This window comes from Gasterosteus aculeatus, chromosome 13, assembly GCF_964276395.1.
Source record: "Gasterosteus aculeatus chromosome 13, fGasAcu3.hap1.1, whole genome shotgun sequence".
Lineage (NCBI taxonomy): Eukaryota > Metazoa > Chordata > Actinopteri > Perciformes > Gasterosteidae > Gasterosteus > Gasterosteus aculeatus.
Genome location: NC_135701.1, coordinates 6603847 through 6628096, shown reverse-complemented (window position 1 = coordinate 6628096; position 24250 = coordinate 6603847). Strand labels below are relative to the sequence as shown.

At 46.1% G+C, this 24250-nt stretch overlaps 3 protein-coding genes across 4 annotated transcripts in view; all 3 read right to left on the bottom strand.

Annotated features, from left to right (window-relative positions):
* The window catches only part of sh2b3 (SH2B adaptor protein 3), a 40941-nt gene extending 37115 nt beyond the window's left edge, over positions 1 to 3826 (bottom strand). Inside the window, exon 1 of the mRNA XM_040195684.2 lies at positions 3450 to 3826. The gene's annotated coding sequence lies outside the window, so the exon portion shown is untranslated. The remainder of the gene's footprint in view (positions 1 to 3449) is intronic.
* Positions 3827 to 5172: 1346 nt separating this feature from the next.
* LOC120830784 (sesquipedalian-1) lies at positions 5173 to 8973 on the bottom strand. Of its 2 annotated transcripts, none has more exons than XM_040195690.2 (3): positions 8805 to 8973; positions 8284 to 8399; positions 5173 to 7825 (listed from the first exon to the last, which is right to left on the bottom strand). In XM_040195690.2, exon 3 carries the CDS (start codon positions 7772 to 7774, stop codon positions 6983 to 6985), a length of 792 nt encoding a protein of 263 aa, XP_040051624.1. In that variant the 5' UTR covers positions 7775 to 7825; positions 8284 to 8399; positions 8805 to 8973; the 3' UTR covers positions 5173 to 6982. The 2 variants fall into 2 exon arrangements, with proteins under 2 accessions (XP_040051624.1, XP_040051625.1); XM_040195691.2 differs by having other exon boundaries at positions 8543 to 8818.
* A 3350-nt stretch (positions 8974 to 12323) lies between these two features.
* Positions 12324 to 23985, bottom strand: prr16 (proline rich 16). Its single transcript, XM_078087167.1, has 3 exons — positions 23302 to 23985; positions 18781 to 19850; positions 12324 to 14149 (listed from the first exon to the last, which is right to left on the bottom strand). The coding sequence occupies exons 1-2, from the start codon at positions 23434 to 23436 to the stop codon at positions 18987 to 18989; spliced, it is 999 nt and encodes a 332-aa protein (XP_077943293.1). The 5' UTR covers positions 23437 to 23985; the 3' UTR covers positions 12324 to 14149; positions 18781 to 18986.
* Between the last annotated feature and the right edge of the window lie 265 nt (positions 23986 to 24250).

Sequence of the window (24250 nt, the reverse complement as noted above, 5' to 3'; positions counted from 1 at the left end):
TGAAAATCTTTAGCATTTTTGCTGGAAAAACAAGGAAAACGAATGATCTTTTCATATAGTTGCCGATAAGAAAGAAAAAAAACACATTGCTCAAGGCAAAAGAAGAAGAAAAAAAAGAAGCAAACATTCCTGGTGTGTTTCTTTTCTTAAGCTTGACAAAAGCTAAACTCTTGACCCCATGCTAACTGTGTACACAGACACACACACACACACACACACACACACACACGCACGCATTAACGTATTGTAGCTGCTAACCCAGAAGCACACACGCATTGAAAGCTACATCCCCGTGCTGCTGCAGCTATATCTGGCCTATAATCAACATTCTTCAACAACGCGAACCGGGGTGCATTGGGAGTAAACACGGACAGATGCACACACGCACACACACACGGCCTCTAATTATCGCTGCTATGGAAAAAACACACACAGGCGTGCATGAGTGAGTGTCTCCCTCTCCACCCCTCAAAAACGCTTGCACAAATGCGTACACACAAGCAGGAACTTAATCCTACTGTATGCCGTGTGTGTGTGTGTGTGGTCCACGAGTGAGCCTGACATATTTCCGCTAAGCTGTTTGGGTGGCCAAGTGCCTCATGAGTCAAAACACACACACACACACACACACACACACACACATATATTCTATTGACACCCAAAAATTACTTTCTTATCCTCCATTTTCTGCCCTAATTTGCGTCTTCTGTCTTTCTAGTCAGTGGACTCCACATGGTTCCCCTCTTTTCCTCGTCTCGTCTCCTGAGTGGACGACTCACGAGTTGGCACACTGATCCCTGGTGTTGTCCAGTCCACGGCTGGCAGGGTCCACAACTTGTTTTTGTGTGTACTTCAGTTCCACGTCAACACATGACGCACGCGTGAGAAAATATCTTGTTTCTAAGAAGCTATATGTTTGTTTTTTTTCTTTCAAGGAAAGACGTCTCATCGAGAAAGCCAGACAATATTGCGTTGTGGACAAAATCCCCGACCAAGTAATAGGGTCAAGTCGCAGAAAATCTCATTAGAATCATGTTGAGCAAGCGCCTCCTTCCTCTACGGGGAGAGTCCGACATTTTTCAATGCTGAAGCCGGAATTTCTACTCACGTGCTCTTTAGACATGAAGATCACAGAATAACATTCTATCAATACTTTGTGGTCATTAGCTTCTATTTTATAAATGTAGCTGTGTTAGGAGGGGCCACAACAGGACGTCTCTTCTCCACACAGCGCCGAGCAAAAGAAAAGTGGAGACGCCCCCCCCCCCCCCCAAAATATCCAACCGTCCAAAAAACAAAGGAGGCCTGTAGTGGAATCGACGATGTTTACAAAACAACTTGTTTCTGGAATCCATCGGAAACGTTGCCCGGAAGCGTAAATGCCAATTACAGACCCAGAAACGCGCTGGGCCTTTAAATCAAGAGTCAACCTTTTGTGTGGTTGACTTCAGCCAGTCTGCCGTGGAAAATATGATTTAACCCCCCCCCCCCCACATACCCCTCTCCCGCCCCCCCACGCCTCCCCTAGAGGCACGCTCCTGGTGCGTTGGTGACTCAGGGTGTGAGAGCTGTCACAATTAACGGGGGCTGAATCCACAATAACTGTGGACCTCCGCGGGGTCTGGAATTACTGTGAATATAAACACGTACCCTGCAATTGTGTTGTTATACATGTGAGATGACGTGCAGCTTAAAGACGGCCTGGAAATACAACGCATGCTATCGAGGGACATTCCTTGAAGACAGGCCTAAACATTGTTTTCAATACACGGGCTGCCTATTAGTTGTTGTTTATTAAATAATGCACTGTGTCACAACATGCATGGTGCACTAAACTTAAAGAATTGGCTGCCCAATATACATTTTCATAAATAGCGATTTATGAATTCAGTTTGTTGGCCATTCCCAAAACCACAGAAACAGCATGCGTATTCTGCAGATTATTACCCGATCTTGTTTGTTCAAAGAGAACAGTCAAATCAGAGCAAAACGCGGAACGCGCGGCGGCCACAGAACTGATACTCTTGGCCTCGTTAGAAAACCAGAGCTCATCCAACAGTTAGCATGTCGGTTGGTCGGGCAAAATGGGATTTATTACATTTCACAATGCTCGGGCTCTCTCGGAGTTCAACTGAGGCCTGTTGTGTAATTGTAATGGAAACAGGCTGGCAGATGGAGGCAAAAAATATCATTTGGACCTTTGGGAGACATGTGGATGCACATATAAAGGAAATGGTGGAAGTATGTTAAAAGTAGTGATACAACCAGTCCAGCAGTCCAAAATTTGGTAAAAATGAATAAGCAGTTTGGGCAAAATGCATTTTGAAATGTGCTATACCTCATTGTGAGTACTTCGCAACTTTAAAAGTGTTATTAAGTGTCATTATCATTATAATTATTGCTAATAATGATGAATTAACGTATCTTAATTTGTTTTAGGCGGTCATAGTGGGGTTTATTTAAACATATCATGTCATATAATGTTGCGGTCCAAAATGTTGTCGAGTGAAAATACAAAGAGTAAAGTACCTCAAATGTGTTTCACTACAATACTGCACAGGAATGTAAGATTTGATCAATGGTCCGCGCTCCCACTAAATGTCCCACTACTAATGTGCTCAGAAACATTTGGAAACCATCACAACTTCAGAACCTGTTGCATCCACGCAAACAGAGAGAAGGCGCCTCCTCCTTTGAAGGAATGTGCCCCTGCACACAAATCCGTCTTCATCCAAACACACACACACACACACGCACACAAGCTATAAATAGAGGTGGGTCCCTTGCAAAACACACACACTCCTCACTTCCTCCCGTTGCCCATCCCGCAGTCACGAGCGGTGACCCCTGACCCCGAGCAGCCGCACACTCCACACGGCGACCAAGTTCACGCATCAAGTGCACACTTTTTAACGCGTTGGTTGGAGAAGGGGTGGGACGGTTAGGTGTCCTTCGTCGACCCATTCACAGGAATCACAATAGGTGCGGGCATTGCGAACGTCGCCATGGAGACCGCCGCCTTTGTAATATTTGCGCCAAATAATGAAGAAGAATGAAAAAGTTCGGCGCAGTTGAGCTCCTGCCGTTACTTTAGCGGAGAGAGGCACGTGCGCTGCGCATCTTTTGTGGCTGCAATCCGCTACAAAACGCTGCCCGAAGGTGCGACAAAACCAACAAAACTTATGTTGAGGAGGGAGGGGGGGGGGGGTAAAAAGTCTGCGCGAGGACCACCGGCCCGGAGCCGAAGAGCCCTTTAAATTTCAAACTTAATTTCGACGAATACGGAGCAAGAACAAAGTGAAGTTTTGGACGGAAGCGAAATATGTCCACATTGTTGGTGCGGTTCGTCATTTTTTGGGATTATCCCCCCCATGTGGTTAAGAGTTTAGTGATGGCGAAGCCACTTTAAGAAGACAAGGTAACGAACGCTGATAGTCCTCCATACTCACGTTCTCCGTTATCTCGGATGGGCACCCACCGCAGCACGACGACGAACCAGCGAGTTGGACTTCGCATAACGGAAATGTGTTGAGAGGCGTCTAAAGTAACGCACAACGACGCGGCGAGGAGCAACAGGAAACTGGACATCGGGGGGGGGGCTGCACGTTCAGAAGTCCGCCGCGTTCTCTCTCATGGTGAGTAAAAGCAACGGTTCCTCCTCGGCGGGCGAGACGACGACGAGAAAAAGAGGAAAGAAAAACTTTCAGCAGTGGACTTGACGCGTAAAAAACTGGCGACTCCTCATTTCCGCTGTCAAAAAAAAAAAAGCGCCGCGGTCCGGTTGTGTCAAGCTTGTGCCGAGTCGGTGTAAATTCACAGCTGAGCTTCCGGCTCTGTGCTTTTCAAAATAAAAGATGCAAGCTTGCCTGTGTTTAGTAAGCAACGCTCAGCAGCGACCACGCCTGGAATAACCAGGAGGATATTTTATATCTTCTTTATTTGTTTCTTTTAGCAACCTAATCACTGGCTGATCTAATGAATTGTCTGCGAAACACTTCTGTGTTATGTAATCCCAGCCATTCTAATTGTGACACGAAAAAACCCTGTTTATAGCTAAATTCCTTAACATACAAACTAATAATTAGCGTGTGCAAAACAATGAATAAACCCTTGGTTTTACGTGTATATTATATATTCACACTTAGTTGTCAGTTTATAAAGTACACCTAACTAAAACTAAAGCAGTCCTGAAGTAAAACATATGTTAAACGTTAGAGAGATGTAGTGTTTGTTCCAGCACCAGAAACTACAACCTCAAAAATGAGCGAGAAACTCCGTTGTATGTATCAGTGAACAGGTTTTATGTTGAAATATCCACAGGAAGTAGCTCCCGTGTTGTGTGAAGTCCTCTGGTCAAGTACAGTTATGTGAAAGAGACTCGATCCACCATTCAGATACAGAACATTTGCATTGGACTCGAGCTCAGCTGGTGCCACACCGTTTGCTGCAAACTCACCACACTAAACTCGGCTTTTGTGCAAAGACACGACCCCCAAGATGCGCGTGCATCTCCTATTGCCCATTTCTGTCCTTATAACATGAAAAAACGGGGCACGTTAAAAAAAAACATTTAAAATGTCAAATTATTATTATTTTTGTTCACTAAACAATCAAAGACCTGCTGCTGCATCTCCGGTTGTGGTGCAGTCATTGATGTCACTCGAAGTCTAAAGATTTAGGACTGCGGTTTAAAGTTTATGCGCAGCGCCCCCTGGTGAGATTTGGGCCAAACAGCGCAAATAATGCGTGTGGTTGCAGGATGTCTTGCGTGAATTCAGGGGATCATCAGCGGGGGAATGTTAGAACATACACTGGTCTGAAAGCCTTAAAGGAACAGCGTGTAGCTCGTGCGGGGATATACAGGCAATGACTGTAAAATAATTATAATTATAATCCAGTAATATCCATCTAAAATTGCCTTTCCGGCATAATGAGTGTTACTTTATCATGAGGCGAATGTATTGAGCAAATAGTCATTTTACTCAGGGTTTTGCTTGTCAGACTATGACTTCAAACAGTATTTCAAAACTGTTGTAGTGATGCTTGAGAAAAAAAATGAGAATGTCGTCCACTGCTACCCATTCACACTTAACTTTGAGATTAAGTACAATGAAGAAAGTACAAACAATGTAATACGTAGCCAGATATCATGAAATATCACAAAACCGTTCACAATGTGCAATCAACAGGTTTATTACAATTTACAAACATCATGTCATGGTACCATTTTAGGACAATGTGTTAAATATAAATGGTTATTTAAAACAATTTATATATTGTGTGCTATAAAAATGAAAAATTGCACAAAAACCGTGGAAAGACAATTGGATTGGATTTGTGCCTTTATGTTGCATTCCTCATTTGGCACTCTTGATATAAGATTATCATTCATATGGTTGATTTGACAGACACACACTCATCTCAATTATTATTATTATCCTTTAACAGAGAGTCATCATCTGTAGTCACTCTACTGCTTCTCTCGAGTTAAGCAAATCTGCACAACAACAATCCTTCTAGTAAATACTTGTCAAGAGCATACCTCCTTGACAAAAAGGACCCCATCCACGCGGTATAGGACTCCTTCCCACAATTGTTTCCGTACAAGCCGTGCGTATAACAGTCTCGGCTGTGTTGTGGAACGATGATAACTCTAGGAACACGGCCATTGTCAGGAAGGAAAGGAATGAAAGGAAGGAAGGGAAGCAGTTCAGTAACACTCTCATTGCTATAGACCTTTGGGAATGGTTGCAAGCGCAGTAACAAAGTAATACAAATAACGTAAGGCACATAAAAAAAAAAGTGTGATTTTTTTGACATAGAAAAACAATCATTTTAAAAAAGGCGCCGGTGTTCATTTTCCATGGGACATGGATTGGTTAAATACGTACATGCAGAGCGAGGGGGTTAGTTGCTACGGCGGATTCACGCAGTCTCCTTTTCTGAGCTACAGGAGCCGAAGGAGAACTGAGTGATGAGCACTCTTATGACACGGCATCATCTGGCCGCCGGCTAAAAAAAAAAGGCTAAAAATACTAGCGTCCCGCTCTGAGCGAGACATTCGGCTCCCACCGCGGCCCCCAGTGACTGCCGACCTTAAGCGGCCGCCGGGCCCCCTCCCCCCGTTGGGAGTAGAATCTGAACCGGTCTCCCTCCCGTTTACAGGAAGTCGTCTCATGCCCTTGCTGTCAGATCGGAAGAGTGTCATCGATGGTACAAACGGCCTCCTGATGTTGGCGCTTGCTGTATTACATCATCAGCTGCAAAATTTTCCCGTGGCCATCACCTTTGTGTGTCGTGGATGATGCGTCACCGTGGCAACCTGGCCCATCTGGATTGTCTTGATTCCATTTGCATGAAACAAAAACATCCTCAGAAAACTGTTTGAATGTAGCGATTGGTTGTTTTTTTGGCATTCCTCGGATGTTCAGCACCATATTCTGCGTGTATACCTACATAGCAAGTATGGTTTAAATCAAGGATGCGACTGCTTGAAAGAGAACGAACCGCAAAACAAGCGCACATATATTTGGAAGCTAGAAGAGCAGAACAAATCTGGAACCTCGGCAGTATACTCACAGAAGAGCCTCTTTTTCTGAATTGTTTGTCCAATAAGGACGATCAAGGCAAAACTGTTAAGCATCTTGTTAGAAAGGCGTTTAATAAATGATGAGCACTTTAAATGCTGTGGCAAAACACATTGAAAACTGTGCAAAAGAGGGTATTTTTCTGTTCTAAAATGTCTTGGATTGTACAATGGATAGTGTGAATTTTAAAGACGGACCGATTCCCTTGTGCCAGACGAGATCTGGAATCAATCCATTTTTTTTTATATAAGAAAGGACTGCAGTTTGCAAATAAGCCTCTGTTTTGTCACTCGTCTTTTGGGTTCAGAGGGGAGTAGCAATGAAGAAGGATCTGAAAAGGAATGCTAAAACTGGGAGGAATAAAAATAAATAAAAGATTTTCCACCTCCATTAGTTCACTGGCTGTGCAGCCACTGCGTCCTCAGTTCCTCCACCTCCCTGCCGTACCAGTCGTGGAGTTTGGAGAAGCAGTCGGTGCCCGGGGAGACGGGGCTCTCCAGGGATGCTCCTCTTCTCCTAGGCGGCACTGGCGGAGCCCTCGCAGAGTCCACGCAACCCTCCCAGGCCGCACAGGACGCCCCCTCCACGAAGCCGTTAGCCAAGGCGACGGGCGGCGGCCTGCTCCATGCGTCTCCATTCTCCTTGGAAGAATCGGAGGTGAGCTGCACGTCTTCCTGGAGGCTTTCTCTCCACGGCAACGAGGATGAGGACACCCCGGACCTGGACCGCGCCACCTGGTTGGGCCTGGCGGTCTTGGGTCTGCCCTGCGGGCCTCCCACTCCGACCCCAGCCTCATGGATCTCCTCCAGCTGCCTCTCCAGCTCCTTCACCACCAGTCTCATGTAGTCGAAGCTGGCCCGCGACAACGCCTTCACCCACGACTCCATGGCGGCTTGGCTCTCCGCCGACATCTTGTAGACGCGCGCCTTGGCGCAGTCGAACTTCACGGCGAAGGCGAACTCCTCGGCCGACTCGCACAGCTCCACGGTGCACCCTTCCAGCACGATGACGCCGATGGGCTCCCGGCCGTCGCGCTCCTCGAAGTAGAAGAGCATGTTGCCTTTCAGCACGAACCAGCGGCGGTGGTACGCCGTGTTGCGCTCCCCCTTCTTTAACAGGAAGCCCGTCTTGTCCGGCGGCGAGTCGCAGGTGGCGTAGTGCGCCACGCTGCGTTCGTTCAGCTTCATCCCCTCGTCCCGTCTTCCTCTTCTTCTTCTTCGATGGAGGCTTTATCTCACCTAAAGAACATTGTAAAGAGGTCATCCCAGAGTTTAAAAACACATTTTGAATTGAACTAAGTAGATTTTCCCTCAGTGCCACCGGAGTGCAACGTTTTGGTTCACCGACACGGCGGCATGATAAACAAGTTCAGTAGGCAAAGTACTTTATTTGCTCATGTTTGTTTATTCAGGAGGCACCGGATCAGGTGCAACCCGGAAATAGGTTGTTTTACACCTGGGAGCTATACAGGCAGATGTGTGCCAGGAAGCTTTCCACCTGGCCTCCACCCCGATGGCATCCTGCTCTGATACTTGAGTTATATTGAGTGTGATCACATGTTCCTCTAGGAACTCCCTCCATGTAAACAACTCCTCCAATTCTACACTGTGAAGGCAGGATACAGGTGTGTAACTTCACTAATTACTATACTAATCTAAAATACTTTTTATACACATTTAAAGTAGATTTTACTCACGTGTTTATCTCATTTACAGCAGACAGCCACCAGCGTCCTCCCATCTCACACAAAGAGATAATTATTCAACATGTCTCCATCTTCTTTTGTCTTTTTACCCTCTTTCCAAGGGCAGGCTGGGAAGACAAAACACGTCATTTTTTTCTCTGTTACGTCACTTCTGTTACTGCCAGCTAACACACATCACAGAAAGAAGTAAGCAGAGAGACAGGGACAGAGACAGAGACAGGGACAGGTCGACGTCCAGCTTTCTTTCCACCTCTGCCAGAGCGACCGTGTGCGGACAACCGATGCGGTCTCAGGCGCTGTCGGTCACACGCGTTTGACACATCAGCACTTGGAGCAGTGCGGAGCGGCTGCGCAGCACGGGGACGCCGCTGCGCCTCTGCGGCCACGAAACGAGCTAAACGCCTTTACCGAATACAAATGAGCATCTACTCAGCAGGAAGCTAGCGTTAGCTAGCACCCGCAGCGGCACGTCGGCGGTGTTTTCGCGGCATCGTGATGATTCGCTGTGTTACCTGCTGGTAAAGGCGCCTCCTCTTGTCGGGCGGTTAATCTTCCTGTTGTTTATTTTTTTTTTCACCCGTATCGCTCTCTTACTTTCTTTCCTATTTCCTTTTTCTTCCCGGCCACGTGACCGAGCGAGTGTTAATGTGCTACGCGGACATTTACGCTGGGCGGAGTTACGTCTTTCTCCTTAAACGTTCGTCGCCCGGATGAGCGGTTAAGGAAAACACGCGCACCCTTTCTTTGCCCACGGGAAGGAGGCATTCCAACAGATGCGCGTTGCTTGATTTGCATGTAAGGAGCAAAGCCGCTGACTCTGTAACATATCCTATTTATTATTTAATACAATGCAATATTCATGCAACACTGGAACACAGCACACGCACAGGTGGAATAAGCACTGATACAAGCAACGCTAAGTGTTACAACTAACAACTAATTTGTGATTATAAATACATTTTTCATCTTTGAAACAAAAAATATGCTATGGATGTAAAAATGCATGTGTAGCAAGGACAGGCTCATGTCCCAGTCTCATAGTTTGCTTGTCTTTGTCGTTTGTGGTTGGAAGCTTAATATTTAGGGGAATTTATTTAGTTCTAAATCAATAATCAATAAAAGGCCCAGAAAATTAGGAGAATGTCAATGTTCAAAAATATTTGGTATATATGCAAGCGTCTTACAAAATCGACCCCGAGTAAGTTAAACTATATTCTTAGAGAGCCTAATTGCGCCTTTCAGTGTAAATTTACTGACAAAAAATGTAACTTTAAATTTGTTTTCAAGTCGGGTAGCATCCAGAACACACACAGACATGAACCTAAAAAAATATCTCCATATATAATACTAAGGAACGTATTATACTATAATTAATAGTAAATTCTTGAATTTATTGAAGAATGTAATCCAAGATGAGGTGGTTTTTACTTTAGTTCCATGGATCCTGGCTACTACAACATTGTCTCAATGTTGTAAACATGGGAGAGTCCCATGTTTACAACATTGAGACAACGAGAATCACATAGAGTATGTGGAGGACTCCATCTCAATGCCGTTTCTTTTGCAGCTGTCAGGTTTAAAACAATTGTCAAATTGGTGTTATGAGGTCTTTAGTCCAAACTTGCTATATACAAAGGTTTGTGAGAGTGATGTGGGCCCCTAAGTCACGTAGGTTTGAAGGCTCTTTGGATTATTGAATGGGAAAACCCTTCAGGGCAGCACACAAGTCTCTAATATTGAGTAGGGACTAATACATCTTTCTCTTAATGATGCCACTACGGTACAAACCTAGGGTACAGTAATAAAAAACACACTGACTAATGCAGTTTGGATTAATAGTCAGAAGGCAGGTTTCCTATATTCATAATATGCAGTTATATTTTGTATAATATTTTAGTAGATGAGTGTTGTGTGCTTCTGCTGTGGCAGGATTTTAGATAAATAGTGCTGGGCAAAGATGAAAAAATGTAATCGATTAATTGTATGATATTTCTGACAGCGATTAATCGTGTTATGCAAAAAATTGAAATGAAAACAAACAAACAATGAAAACAATATAGAAGGCACTCTTGGTGAAACGGCAAGTTAACACACAGTACTTTTCTTTGCGGTACTTCTATCAGAGAGAAGCACAAACTGTTAAGTGGTCTATTACAAAATAAAGTACCCAAATACGATTTACAGTGCAGGGGACTTTTTACTCAGTGGAATTCTTTGTAGAATCTCGGTCAAAGAAAGAAAGAAACACCCTCAGCAATGCCGGTTGAGCAGTTACACAATGACAAAATTAACTTTTAACACATCATTAGTAGTCTGCCGAAGTCCCGCTAAACTGGTTGTTTGAGTTGCTAGTTGGCGTCGATGCTGTGTGAGTGCAGTGCTTCCCCTACCATTACACAGGCGGGGCGCGCTCGCTGTCCGCCGGCGAACACATGCTTGCTTTCACCATCGGACAGAGAGCGAAGGCTGTTAACGCATGATGAAATCATTGTCGAAGTTAATGGATTGCTACGTTAACATACTCATAGCATGTTAGCGTGCCCAGTCCTAAAGATCACCCCGTGTGAGGGACCAGGACAGAGACTCAGGCGCAGAGGAGGGAAACAACAACCAAAAATGCTTCTTTCCAGGTTTAGGATCTTTACTGGCAAAAAACTGACTTGACAAAACAACTGAAAAGCAGCACAGGCACAAGCGGAAGCGGAATTGGCACGCTGGAGAAGGAGAAAACAAAAGGCCTCGCGACAAAAACAGGAACACTAAAATACAAACCTGTGAACACTGCTGGCTTGATGCACAGAAAGGTTGAATCAATTTATAGCCTGGAGTGACTGATTGGGGCTTAAGTATAGGTGGGGTGATGGTTAACTGAATTGGTGTTGGGGGGGGAGGCGGGAAACTAAACAACGACAGGAAGTCGAGTGGCTCTTGAGGGAGAGCTGTGTGGTCAAAAGAATAAAACAGGAAGTTACACTAGTTGCAGTTTTGTTGAGTTGTCACCGCTCTTCCCGTTAGGCATCAACAAGAATGTTTGACTCATAATCCATCATTATAGTTCATACAGAATATTTTCAGTAAATCCCTAAGACATTCATCATATTACAAATATACACTTTAGCCAGTAATGCTGACATTTATACCACTTCCATTAAATAAAGGCATTGATATAGCCTCCTATGGTAAAGTGCTTTTAAAAAAATAGAAATGACTTGTTTTCCAACCACAATAATAGAAATAGCTGCCTCTTGCAACCACAGTCCACCTCTACCACGTTACTGGTTGGCCGCTTTGCTTGAAGGTACCGAGGCAGCGAGTTCCCGTCTCAGTTTCTGTGAACCCCGTTCTTTTCAACTGTTTTCAGCTGCAGGCTTTGACCCACGTAGCACCGTGCATGTCCACGACAAGCCGCTAACAATTCATTAGAATATCTTCTGGAGACGACCGATGGCCTTTAGCGCTGCAATCTCGTCACACTGATCTTCAATTAACCGATGCAGCTGCTGGGGACGTTACATGTTTTTCTCTTTCTGTTTTGTTCACACAGGTTCTTGGTTACGTTTAGTGCGATGCTCTCGCAGCCTTTTGAATTCAATCCCTCTAATAGATTAATATGCCAAAGGTATAGCTTATAATAAATAACACAGATGTAGTCGGGTAAAATTGAATGACACCGACTACTCTTAGAGGAGAGAGCAGTATTAAAGAAATTTGGTTATGTTCAATTTTATAATTTGACATAAAAAAACATTTTATTGTACGTTTAAAACAATTATCCATTTAAAACATGTCACAACCTAAGTAAACTGTAGTGGTAACTCGGAAAAAATCTACAGCTCCACAGGTCAGTCATGTTAAAAAAAAACTCACTTCCTGTTTTCCTCTGCACACTGCGCTGTCTCAGGAGCACAGCGCCCTCTGAAGGCTTTACTGGTACACATCATTTACCCACTAGGCTACACAGACATACAATCAAACCTTTCTGCACTTAAAGTTATTGTTCAGTCCACAGTAAACACACAGACTCACCAACATTATGTGTAAAGTGTTTACTCATTTTCCAACAATCTGTGGACACACACAACTAAATATCACCGACAGCTTTTGGAAAACTTTCGATCGTCTTCAAATCGTTTGTCTGAGGGAAGTTTGGTCATGAATTCAGTCTTTGTGTCCAGTGCGAACAAAGAGGTGGAGTCAACAAGTGTGGGTCCCCCAGTCAGCATACGGAGACAGGCTGTGCATTTGCGTACACTTCCCATATATGTATTGATCCACAATGGTAAAATGTGTTGTTCACTATTATTTAATTTCCTTTTTAAAATTTGTTCTTAAGAAGCACTTTATAATTTCTGTTTTTGTGCTATATGAATAAACCTTTATACTGCCATTAATAATTAACAATTAATAACGGTCCTAAGCAGCGTGACTAACGGGACATTTGTTAGGTTTATAGTAGCTGCAAGAATAACCACTTCATGAGGAAATGAGAGGGAGCGCAACATAACTCTGTATGATGGGCAGTGGAGCAACCTGCACGTCGGACCCAACGACAGACCGCCTCTCCTCACAAATGCATAGAAAAACACAGTGATGGCAGGACAAAGAGTCACTCACTCGTGCGTTCATTCAGCCCCATGCCTCCCGTGGGATAAAGAACAACTAGGTATTTGGTTTACGCCACTCGTCTTCCTTGCCTTACATTTCCCCCCCACAACGCAGCCCATTCTGTAACGTTCCTTCAAGGATGATCACCGAAGCACTTGTTTTTCATCCATTCAAACTCCATCCTGTTGCTATGTATAAATAAATCATCGTGCTCGGCCCTGGTGAAAACCACGTTCCCTGAGGGAATGTCATCTTTTGTCAAATTACCTCTCATTCATCCAACACAATATCAAAAATATCATCTCATTAAATGTTAAAGTCTCTGTAGAAAAATGCCTGAAATATATATATATATATATATATATATGTGTGTAGAGAGAGAGAGAGAGAAAGTGAAAGAGAGAGAAATAGAGTGAGAGATATCAAACATGTTCATGTATATTTGTACATAAAGAAAATTTGATGCAAATTATTACTTCAACAATCCTTTAAAGCTGTAACTATGGCACTATACTGTCTTTCTGCACGTTATTGTGAAAAATAAACATAGGCTGCATGGCAGGAGTTGAGGACATACAGTAGATTGCGATGTACAATTTAACATAATGTCTGGACACAGATCAGCGACCACATCGTCTTTCATTTCAATCCGTTCCATGAATACGCCACGATTGAGCACTGGCACCTGCTGACATGATATCAGCGTCTCTTTATCTGCAGTCCAGCCGCGCTTTGCCCTGTCGGGCTCTGCAGACACAAACAATTACAATTCCTAAAAGGCAAATTCCATCGGATGAGTGGAGCTATTGATTTCCATCTGAGAATGCACAGAATACAAGCCTGTGTAGACATCAATCAAATACTGGCTGACATCATTTGACCCCATTGTGTACCTCCTCATCTAAACTGGCCACTTACTTTTGATGATAGGGCTTCAGCAGCTTTCTAATATTAAATGCAACTATTTTTTATGTTACAAAAATATCACCTCCACAGCTCTAAATTCACCAATCCGTGACCACTTTCTATTCCCCAGGTTCACTACGGTGGCGGTGCACTGGCACAACTGAGCCCGGAAGTTGTTCAGTGCTCAAAAGTCAAAGTATGAATCGGATGGTCTTCTGGTGAAGCCATTTTAATATATGTGTAAAAAAAAAAGGTTGATGCTTGGTCTCGGTCCTGGTCTGATCGGTCAGGGTCGATCGGTGAGTGGAACAAGCTTCCACTCGTATCTCAAGCATCTCGATGGGCCCTGCAGAGACAAAAGAGGAAACACATTAGTGTGAATATCTGCCTGCACAAAGGAGAGACACTTGACACAACAGTGTCACTTTACACACAGAAAAAGAATAGAGCACCCAGACACACACACACACACATACACACACACATATATCAGAAATCGAAGTTAATAAGACTGAAACATCTCGCTTTGGATGGAGAAGCCTTCCCTTTTGGGAAAAGAACAAAGAATGGCCACAGCACGTGTCTCTCCTTTAAATAGCTGCTATTTTTTTCAGTGTCCCTTAGTCAAGTCTTAACTGGTTCAATGAGCAGAGGACACCATCTGCATCACTGTTGCTCTTGCAAATTCGATCCTGTTGTTAAGCCACTGTGTACTTTCCCCTGGTGAGGTGCAGCTGATGCCTCCAACTTTTGACAATCTCCAAAGCGGCGTGAAATCCTCACATTAAGTTTGCTTCAACTGCAAATCTTTCTAGGTTGCACTGAAACTATTTCTCAAATGCCTTTTTGCACTCTCGTGCACAAGCACAAGAATGTCTTTAGCATAACAACATATGTACATGAGTGTGCACACACAAACACGCATGCCCACTCACTTTCCAACGTCATGACTTCGTCTGAGTCACAGATAAAGAAGCATCAAAACGAGCCAGTATCTGTCTCCAGTGTGCACCAGATTTACTTTTCATTGCTCCGATGTTCAGCAATGTAGGTCACGTCTGTTTTTTATTCAAACAAACTTTGCATGTAGTAACCCCACCGTGCATGAAATACACGCACAACTACGCTTATCTGGCTCCTATTTTGTTTCATGTTTTTCCTCAACGTTTTATTTTCAATGGTCGTAAGGAAACAAAGTCTATTTTGAGGCAAACAGAAATCCAAGTCAATGGTGCCTGCAGAACGGGGATGTGAAAAACGTCTCTTGGCAGAATATCATCACTTACAATCAGACAGAAACAACGGCTAATTAATATTCTCTGGCACAATGCGTGTCTCGCTCTGACACATTTATAGAGGTGTATTGCACGCTGCGCACTTGCCAGGTTGGAAAAAGGGAATGAAGACAATGCAGTTAGCATCAGAGAAACGCACACACATGGCTAATGTCCTTCTAGACAACACATCGGAGCAACACAATTACATTTACAAACCGAAGCTGTAACAATGCAACAATTCGGCTTCGTGGGATTTTATGTTTATCACGGAAGCTGATGATCACACCAGTGACGTCGGCGTTACGCGGGGTTTGAAATCGGGGAAAAAAAGCCCAGCCTTTGAATGGAGGAGTGACTGTACGCAATGTTTTTTCAGCAGATGCGTAACTAGCAGGAGTAGATTTGTTTCTCCTTCCTAGACGGCTGTTTGCTATTCAAAGGTAAAACGTGAAGGATGCAGGCAGCAGCAAATCGGGAAAGAAAAAGTCAGTGAACATTTGATTGAAAATGGAAATTCTGCCAAGGGTGTTTTGCTGTACAAAGTGTCAGATATGTTTTCATAATAGATACCCAGCCCACACATACACAGAGATGCATGTGCGCACAGAGATTATGCATACAGCTGCTGCCGAGTGGGAGTGGAGCATCATCCAAGGGGAGAAGAAGACGACTATGGAGAAAGAGAGAGAGGGAGGGGGAGAGAGAGAGAGGGAGAGAGAGGTGGGCTATGAACTAGAGCGGTGAGCTGGAGGGAGTAGGTCAGTGCATTTGAGTCAGTCCTGACTCATGATGGAGGCGGTGAAGATCCACCTCCTCCCTGCCCATTACAACTTCATCCTCGAGCCTGCAGCTCAGATGGCCATCGCAAAAACGGAGAGAAAACTCCCACACCCGCGGCCAGAGGAGCACCAGGTGCTGTGTTACAGGGACAGTCCGACTACTAGACAGGGTCGTATTAAGCGGTGCGCGATGAATCCAAACGTGAGGGGACCATCGCTTGTAAGGGGGAGCTGCTCAGCCGGCGCAAATGCCAGAATAAGTTTCTCCCGTTCCCCGCTGTGGGTGTCATCGATGTACTCACGTCAGTGTGTTTCGCTTCCTACACCCTCTCCACAATTATGAGGCGCCTGTTAAATGTTTGAAATGATTCATGTAAAATGAATGTTAAGGTCAAGCGACGTGTCAAGCACGTGTTTTTTTTAAGAATACTGGGAAGATTAAAAGCAGGATTTTACCGGATATGAGTTTTTATAGTGCCGAGTAGAATAGCGCAATACCTTGTTGGTGCAGACCGAAATGTGTCCTCTGCAGCTCCGACTATAGAAATATGTCGGAGAAACGAAGGCCAGTAGTCTGGTATTTGGCAAGATTCATAGTCTTCCTGCTTTAAATCAACTCTGAATAATTGGGCACAATTCTTGTGAAGCTGCCTCTATGTGAAAATACTGGCTCCTTTCTAAAAGCAACATCTCTGTTCTAAGGAGTTCCTTGATGGACAAATGTCCACAGCGCTTTCAGTCCACCTGGGGACCTCCATTGCTTATCATGTTTCCTGTCTACGTCTTGACTAGTGAGCGTCCAATAAAAGCAAATTTGGTAAAGAAACACGTGACTGGTGACACTGTATTTCTTAGAGTAAAGAAATGCACAAAGGCACATTTGTGCACTCCCTTGTAAAGGTTTCAGCCTGTTCTCCTCACAAAGGCCTTTTGTGTTGTGGTGAGTGTTCAGCAAATGTACACGGACAATGTAACTCAATAGACACCAGACCTCTAAAAACCTAACTAGACATACGCGCAAAAATTAGGGATTATGTACAGTATCTTACTTTTTCCGAAGGCCTCACAGCTAAAACAAATAAGTGCAGAAGCCTTGACTTTTTCGGAGTGTTTGCTTAATCGTACAATCCCAAGGCCACTGTGTCAGCTGAATAGTGCATCAGCTGCTAAGGCAGTGCTACGGTAACAAAAGCCCTTACGAGGTGCATTTATTGATGATACTGGCTGCACTCCATCATGTAGCACGCTGTTCTGCTCAACCTGAGCGCGTGTGTCATTGTGCATGTGTCAGTGTGTGTGTGTCAGTGTGTGTGTGTCAGTGTGTGTGTGTCGGTGTGTGCGTGTGAGAGCTGCTGCCAGACTCATTAAGATTCATTAATAGGAGGTAAATACTGTAAATGTTCTGAACTGCCGTGAGCAATCGTCCTAATGACGGACATGCATCTGCACAAGCTCTCACATAGTTGCAAACACTACACGGCCAGAGAGGCATCAGTCTGCACCGCAGTACACCCCCCTCTCCCCCCTCCCCTCCCCATCCCCCCTACTCTCCCCCTTTCTCGTTTCTCTCATGGCTGAATATCCACTGATCCCTAATATACAGACGCTGATTCCTATATTAGAGAGGCTGGCGAGGTTGTGCATTTGTCAATTTTGTCATTGTCACCCTCTAAACGCGCACAATATAGCATCATACATAACTACACCCCACTCACACTCTCTCCCCTCCACACACTCCCAAAGCAACCTCTTTACCCGTCTTTTCCTTTGGTCAATTTCCTTTTGTTAGGTCCCTCTCTCCCTATCTGTTCATCATAAAATAAATGTGCAGCAGCAGTTCAGAGCTTTTTGTCGAGGCTGATGTTGGTACAAAGGATGTCTGAGGCGGTGCTGTTATCTCCCGTAGTCTAATCCGGCTAATTAAGGGCATCGCTGGGAGGAAAGTGCTACAATTCTCATCCAACTCCAGGGTATGCTGTCTCTCTGAGTCTGCAGTCTGGCATGTGCTTTTACAAACACCTGCACACACAAAGATGTAGTTAAAGATTCCCCGACCTTCATTTTGAGAACCATTTTGGATTTTTTTTTTTAAATCCACCACATGCACACGGTGTTTGCACACACACACACACACACTGGAAACTCATTAAATGTGCTGCTTAATAGAAGCTAATAAAGCGGACGATAACAACTACTCACATTGTCAGCGATGGCAATATTTCTTTTAATTGATATGCCCTTGAGGGAATAAAACCTGATTCTCTCCGCTTGAGAGCTGATTGGCTTACCGTTCACGTACTGTAGCCTGATAGACGTACAGCGAGTGACGGGGAAGGTCTACACAAATGGTCAGATTGTTGAACTTCTGCCTGACGATGATATGCAAGACTTTTCATTAGGAAGCATCGTCAAAGCGATGAGAAGATCAAAATGAAAATGGCAGTTTAGTCATCTCACTCCTCCACAGCCCACCACGCCACTCGCTCGTCATTCGCTCCCGCAGTCTGACACGTCAGCAAACGGCACCCCGTCGAGGCAAGAGGTGGTGATGGATGAACTCACTAAACCCCCACTGTTCATCAAGAACAGTGGTAGATGTGTAGGTTTCGCGGCATGGGGAGATCTTTTGGAGGAAATGTGAGTGAGGCGGGTTTTCTTGTTTCATCAAGAAGGACATGAATTAATTAAGAGTCCCTCTCTGAAACAACTTCCTGAGTTTGAGACTTGTTAGCACCAACACCACCTCCTCTTTTGTCCCTGTACATTTTCCATCAATTGCTCGCCCGCCTGCAGACATCTCGCGCTTTGCACACATGTGCCCATGCACACGCCAGGAAATGTTTACACTCCTCAATATACCCATGTGTCGGCGCACACGTTCTCTTCCCGACAAACACACTAAAACATGCGCAAACACTCACCGCTTCTGCCTGATCTCTCTGTGTGCGTCTCGGCGCGCTCGGCGGGGCCTTACTCACTGTATCCATCCCCCTCTCTGTTTGGATAATCCAAAGTACATTTGGAGTAGAAAGCACTCATAAAGTAGAAAACGCCATGGATGACTCAAGAATATCAAAGTCAGACCAAAGAGGTTGGGGCGGGCGGGGGGGGGAGGAGGGGTTGGGCGTCAAACCGTGGTGGTGGTTGATTTGCGTAGGATGGTTTTCTGGGGCTTGGCGGTGGGCGGGTGAGGAGGCACACAAGGTGGAGGTGTTTTTGCGGTCGGCGGGAAACTGTGGCTGGACGAGAGGCCGCCGTTTTCCAACATCAGTTGGTGAGGAAAAGGAGGCGGGGAGGAGGAAAAGCAGCAGTGCACCGGGCTGAGCCTCAGGTTGTTCAGCTCGGCCTGGAGGTGTAGCTCCGTGTCGTCCACGTCGTACTGCAGGTCGCAGTCCGGGCAGTAGCCGTGGTACTGCACCGTCTCGCTGAAGCGGACGCGTTCCCGCTCACGAGACTCCCTGCCACGGGCCTTCGGGCATTTGTTCTTTTCGTGGCGGAGAAGGGGCATGGGCCGGGGTAATGTAGGGACGAGACCCGACTCGGGGATCCCGCCGTCGCTGGAAATGAAACACGGCATAGTGGAGAATAAATCCCTGTTTGGTTTCATTGGAAAAGCGCCACCATTCCTCATCAGGGACCCGGCGCCCTTGGATATATTCCCTGATAACACGAACGTCGGATGAGGCAGGTTCTTGATGTTGTGGTCTTCGGCTCTCGGCGGGGTGAGTCTGGGCGGCGGTAAAGGAGGGTGGGGTTTCTTCAGCACCGTCAGTACTCCGAGAGGGTTGACATGGACCGGGTCGACGAGGGCGGGGGGTCTGAAGATGAAGTCCTCCGGGAAGAGTTTCATCTTCTCCAGGCTGGAGGCGGTGGTGGTGGTGGTGGTGGTGGAACTGGAGCTGGAGTTGAGCGTGTCCGTCTTGGAGCTGTCCGTAAGTCCGTCCTCCTCCAGTTGCAGGTCACCAGTCAGGGTGTCGATGTCGTGAACCACCTGGTGACAAGGAGAGGAAATGTCACAGAGACAGCGGAGGTGAGGAATGACACCGATGTCTTCATCTTTTCAAATAATGCATTTAAAAACCTCAATATGCACTTTATGTTCTTGGAAGAACATAAATATTGTATGGGACCCGCCGTGGACATGCCAGGCAACAACAATCCCGTGCACTATCGCAGCTATGAAGTAACATGACCAACTCTGTAGCCAAGTCCCAAAAGCAATTATTTATAAAAACCAAGCAAAAGCGTGCAGGGGACCCAGACAAACACAGGGATATAACCGGCAGTAATGCAGGCCGATATAAACCTGTCTACCTGTATAAGACTGTCAATTTCTTGTTGGCAAAACATCTGCACAAATGTTTGTAATATGTGGCAGGTCAGCCCAATACAACAACGAGAGTAAATACGATCACACTGAATAAAAAGCTCTGACAGGGAAGATCCATTTCTACTAAGTGTCACATTTCTTAGCATCCGCACAGTAAAGATTCATTTTCACATTAATTCAGTCCAAGAAACCAACCTTGACAGCGAGAAAAATAAATAAATAGCTGTTTTACAAAAGCAAGGAGAGATGTTTAAACACCTGATATCATGTAATATGAAGGAGAAAATACTCTTTATACAAGAGAACACATATTTAAGGCACTCTGGCAAAGCCCAGTCAATATTGTCTAGAGGAAGAAGCATTTAGATGACCTGTGTACGGGAGACCATTGTGATAAAGAGGGCGGGGGGCCGAAAAACAATGTTTTAATAAAGAGATATTGTCAGAACTGCTCCTCTCAGAGCAGTAGGAATAGATATAAGTCTGTGTGTGGATCATGTATACATGTATATGTATATAGTAGGTCTACAGATCCAAAGGTTCTTTCTCTGTCCTGCAAGAGGAAATTTGTTTTCACAGCCGGCTCAGGGAAATATTAAACAACAGTCGACGAAGACTTTTTCCTTTTGTTGAGCCCGTAAAGGCAGCAAGCAATGTTGTAAAAAGTTGCAAGGATGCAGCAGCACGTATTGAGAAAAGAAATAGCACATTCACACGGTGGATACTGTACAGACATCCACACATCCGCTGAGCGACACATTCTTTCAAGGCATGGCGCTCAGCTAAATTCAATGTAAAATGCACCATATGCATACGATCAGTGTGCAACAACCTACGGCCAACTACGGATTGTAAGCACTGAATAGTGACATCCAGCGTTGTTCTCAGCATGCGTCCAGCGGCTCTGGTGATTATCTCCGGTCTCGCGACGGATCACATTTCATTAATTTAAGACAAGCACTCGCTCACATCCCTGGACAAGTTTACCCTCCCGGATGTCCTGAGTTAAGACAACACCTGGATTGAAATTCCATTCACAAACCCTAAATATTGCCTTAGGAGAAATGATTATAGGGCAACACACTTAAAAAGGCAGCTTAACAAACATAATAGATAGACTGGGGAACGGGGGCTGATATTTTAGTACAAAATGTCCTTGTTCCTCAGACATTTTCTGACATCTACTCAAAAGCCTTTTCCTCGTTCTCCTCCCTTTGTAAAGCTGTTTTTACATTGATGCCAAGGACCGGCATCCAATACAAATTGAACTGAAGTCATCTAACTTCAGTCAAGAGTCAAGAGTAGAAGACAGTTTCCGTATTGTCCCTTACAGCATTCATAAAATAATTACGACAATGTGCTCTGATTTAGTTATGCTCATCTCGGAGGGAGAGGCCCGGGTACAGTAACCCGCTGCTACACGCCAGTGATGTCATCGAGGGGTTTGAAAGGCCCGGGCGGAGGCTGAGATGGAGATGAGGAGCGATTGGTGAAGAAAAGAAGAGCGAGAGAAGGAGGAAAAAGTGACTGGGAGATAAAGAGAGCGATTCCAAGGCCGGGGCGGGGAGAGTGGAGCTAAACTCTTCACGCAGTCTTCAAGGGGATAATTTGTTGGGACACACACACGAGGTAATACCGGTATCCCGCTGTGCAGCCCCTGCTGGAGGCCAGGCGGCTTATGTGGCCGTGCTCAGCATCCGGGCCGGGTACCTCCTCAGAGCCATGGCTTCGCTCCAGCCCCGTCCGTGAGTTACAGCAGATAACTGCGTTTTAAAAGGATTAGACCCCCCCAACGCTGGCTTTGATAGTAACACCTCGAGGTATGTCTTTAGTGGGCCGCCGTGTCAGTATGACTGATCCCCTCTACACAATCTCCTGCAAGCCAAAGAAGAAAGAAAGAAGAAAAGAGAGCACAACAACACGTGAAAAAAAGAAAATCACAATAGAGCGTTTACAATGCCGTCTTGTTCTCATTCGTCTCCGGCGCCTGCTGCGCGACCTTGTAAACCGCCGAAAACCACGGAAGAGGTCTAATTCAGCTCAAGTTATAAAAACAAAGTGAGGGGAGCAGGGAGGCAGAAGGAGACATATGCTGTGCTGACTAGCCATCCATAATGTAGGAACCAGACACTGTGCGCCATAGGGTTTTATTAGCATGGCAGCCTCTCGTGTTGGGGTGAGAGGTTCAACACAGCGGGCCGGACGCCGGGCCTGTGAGGCAGGTAGAGGAATGTGTGTCAACATGACGGCAGGTGAGACGGCAGGTTACTGGCAGCATGGGATGCAGTCATCGGCAGGAGTTGAAACACTGATTTTAAGCAAGCGGAGCAACACACAAATGAAATTTGAAGATGACGGTGAAAATCTAAGAGAAGACCAATAAGAACCCTATAGAATCCTCATACACTGCGGATTTCAGGTTGAAATCCCTGAAGCCTTCAGAGCCGCCTCCTGCCTCTGCTTCACTAATATCTAAATGTCCAATCAGACGGCTCAGAGAGTTTTGATCTTTAACAGGGATTATGTGGAGAGAAGGAGAGAGGGACAGAGAGAGAGAGAGAGAGACAGCAAGCGATGAAGACGGGACAGAGATGAGCGGCTGCAAAGAAGCTGCGGATAAACAACTAGAGAGGCAGCACGAGGGCTTGAGAGCGATCTGAAGTGAGAAGTTTAAGCCAACTGCTCCATTATTTGTCAGCATGATGAAACGCAATGCAAAAAGCGCCTTCCTGGTTGGACCGGCTTGCCTATATGAAATATTAATAGTGATCAAGCCTGTGAGTCAGGGCAGCCGTCCCGTCACTTCACACCCCGCATCCTCCTGTGCCACATGTCCCTCGCGATGGAGACGATGATCACACACATTAGTGGGTGGGGGAGGACAGGGAGGGGGGCGCGTTTGCATGTGTTCGTGAGTGTGTACGTGTGCGTGCGTGTGTGTGTGTGTGTGTGCGGGCGCGCGCGTCGTGGCCTTTTCCAGGCCCGCGAGGTGTGCGTCCACCTCTCGGGTCCCCTCACACGGGGACGCTGAGAGAGGGAGAGCATCCTCGAGGCGCGTCGGAGTGGCACAACACATGGCGGAATGGTGCGCGGTGTCCCCCTGCTTATTTACCTCCTTGAGCTCTTTGGCTACATCCTTGAGGTCTCCCAGGATGGTTTCCAAATTCTCCACGATTGTCTTGATCTCCTTTTTCACTTTCACTTTGGAGACTACTCCTTCAGCCTCCGCATTGGGCGAGCCTGACATCCTTCGGTTCGTGGCACAACCTATTCCGCGAAGGATCCAAAGTCAAATCCTTTGGCCGCCGCGCCGCCACTTTGCCGACGCATTTTCTTTTAAATTCGGTCCTCCGCTCCCTGCTCACTTTTCGCTCCTACATCACGGCCAGGACGGAGCCGAGTGGCGTCGGGCAGCGGTCTGTATCCACCACTGGGCATGCGCAGTAGAGCGTTTCACAACACTGAAACGGTAACGCTCGTGTCAAAATGTTGTATCACAGCGTCCACAGGTCTCGCGCCGCGCATCTCCACGTCCGAACAACACGACGACGCGCCGCGAAACCTCCTCCACGGAGAGAGAGAGCGCGCCGCATCCAGCATCCTGCGAGAAGCCGCGTGCGGGTTGGAGAGAAGCACCGGCGCGAGAGAGACTGACGGTAGACACAGTTGTCGTAATCCGAACCGTCACCCCGGCAGGTGAAAACACCGCGGAGGAGGAGGAGGAGGAGGCACTTTCCTCCCCGAAGGAACAGCCCGGCAGTCGCGTGCGGTCTCCATCGCAGGTTCCGCGGACAGCGCGTCTCCCTCCAGTCCCTCCGCCGCACGCTCGCTCTCCCACGCGCTCGCTATTGGCGGCGGCCGATGGTCTCTATCCAATCTGAGGCCACGCCGACGACCACTTGGACGGCACGGACGCGTCAATAACCACGGATGACTGCCACCGCAACATGTGCCACTCCATCGAAGAAGTGTGTGTGTGTGTGTGTGTGTGTGTGTGTGTGTGTGTGTGTGTGTGTGTGTGTGTGTGTGCGCCCACGGGGCAGATCATGCTTTATTACATC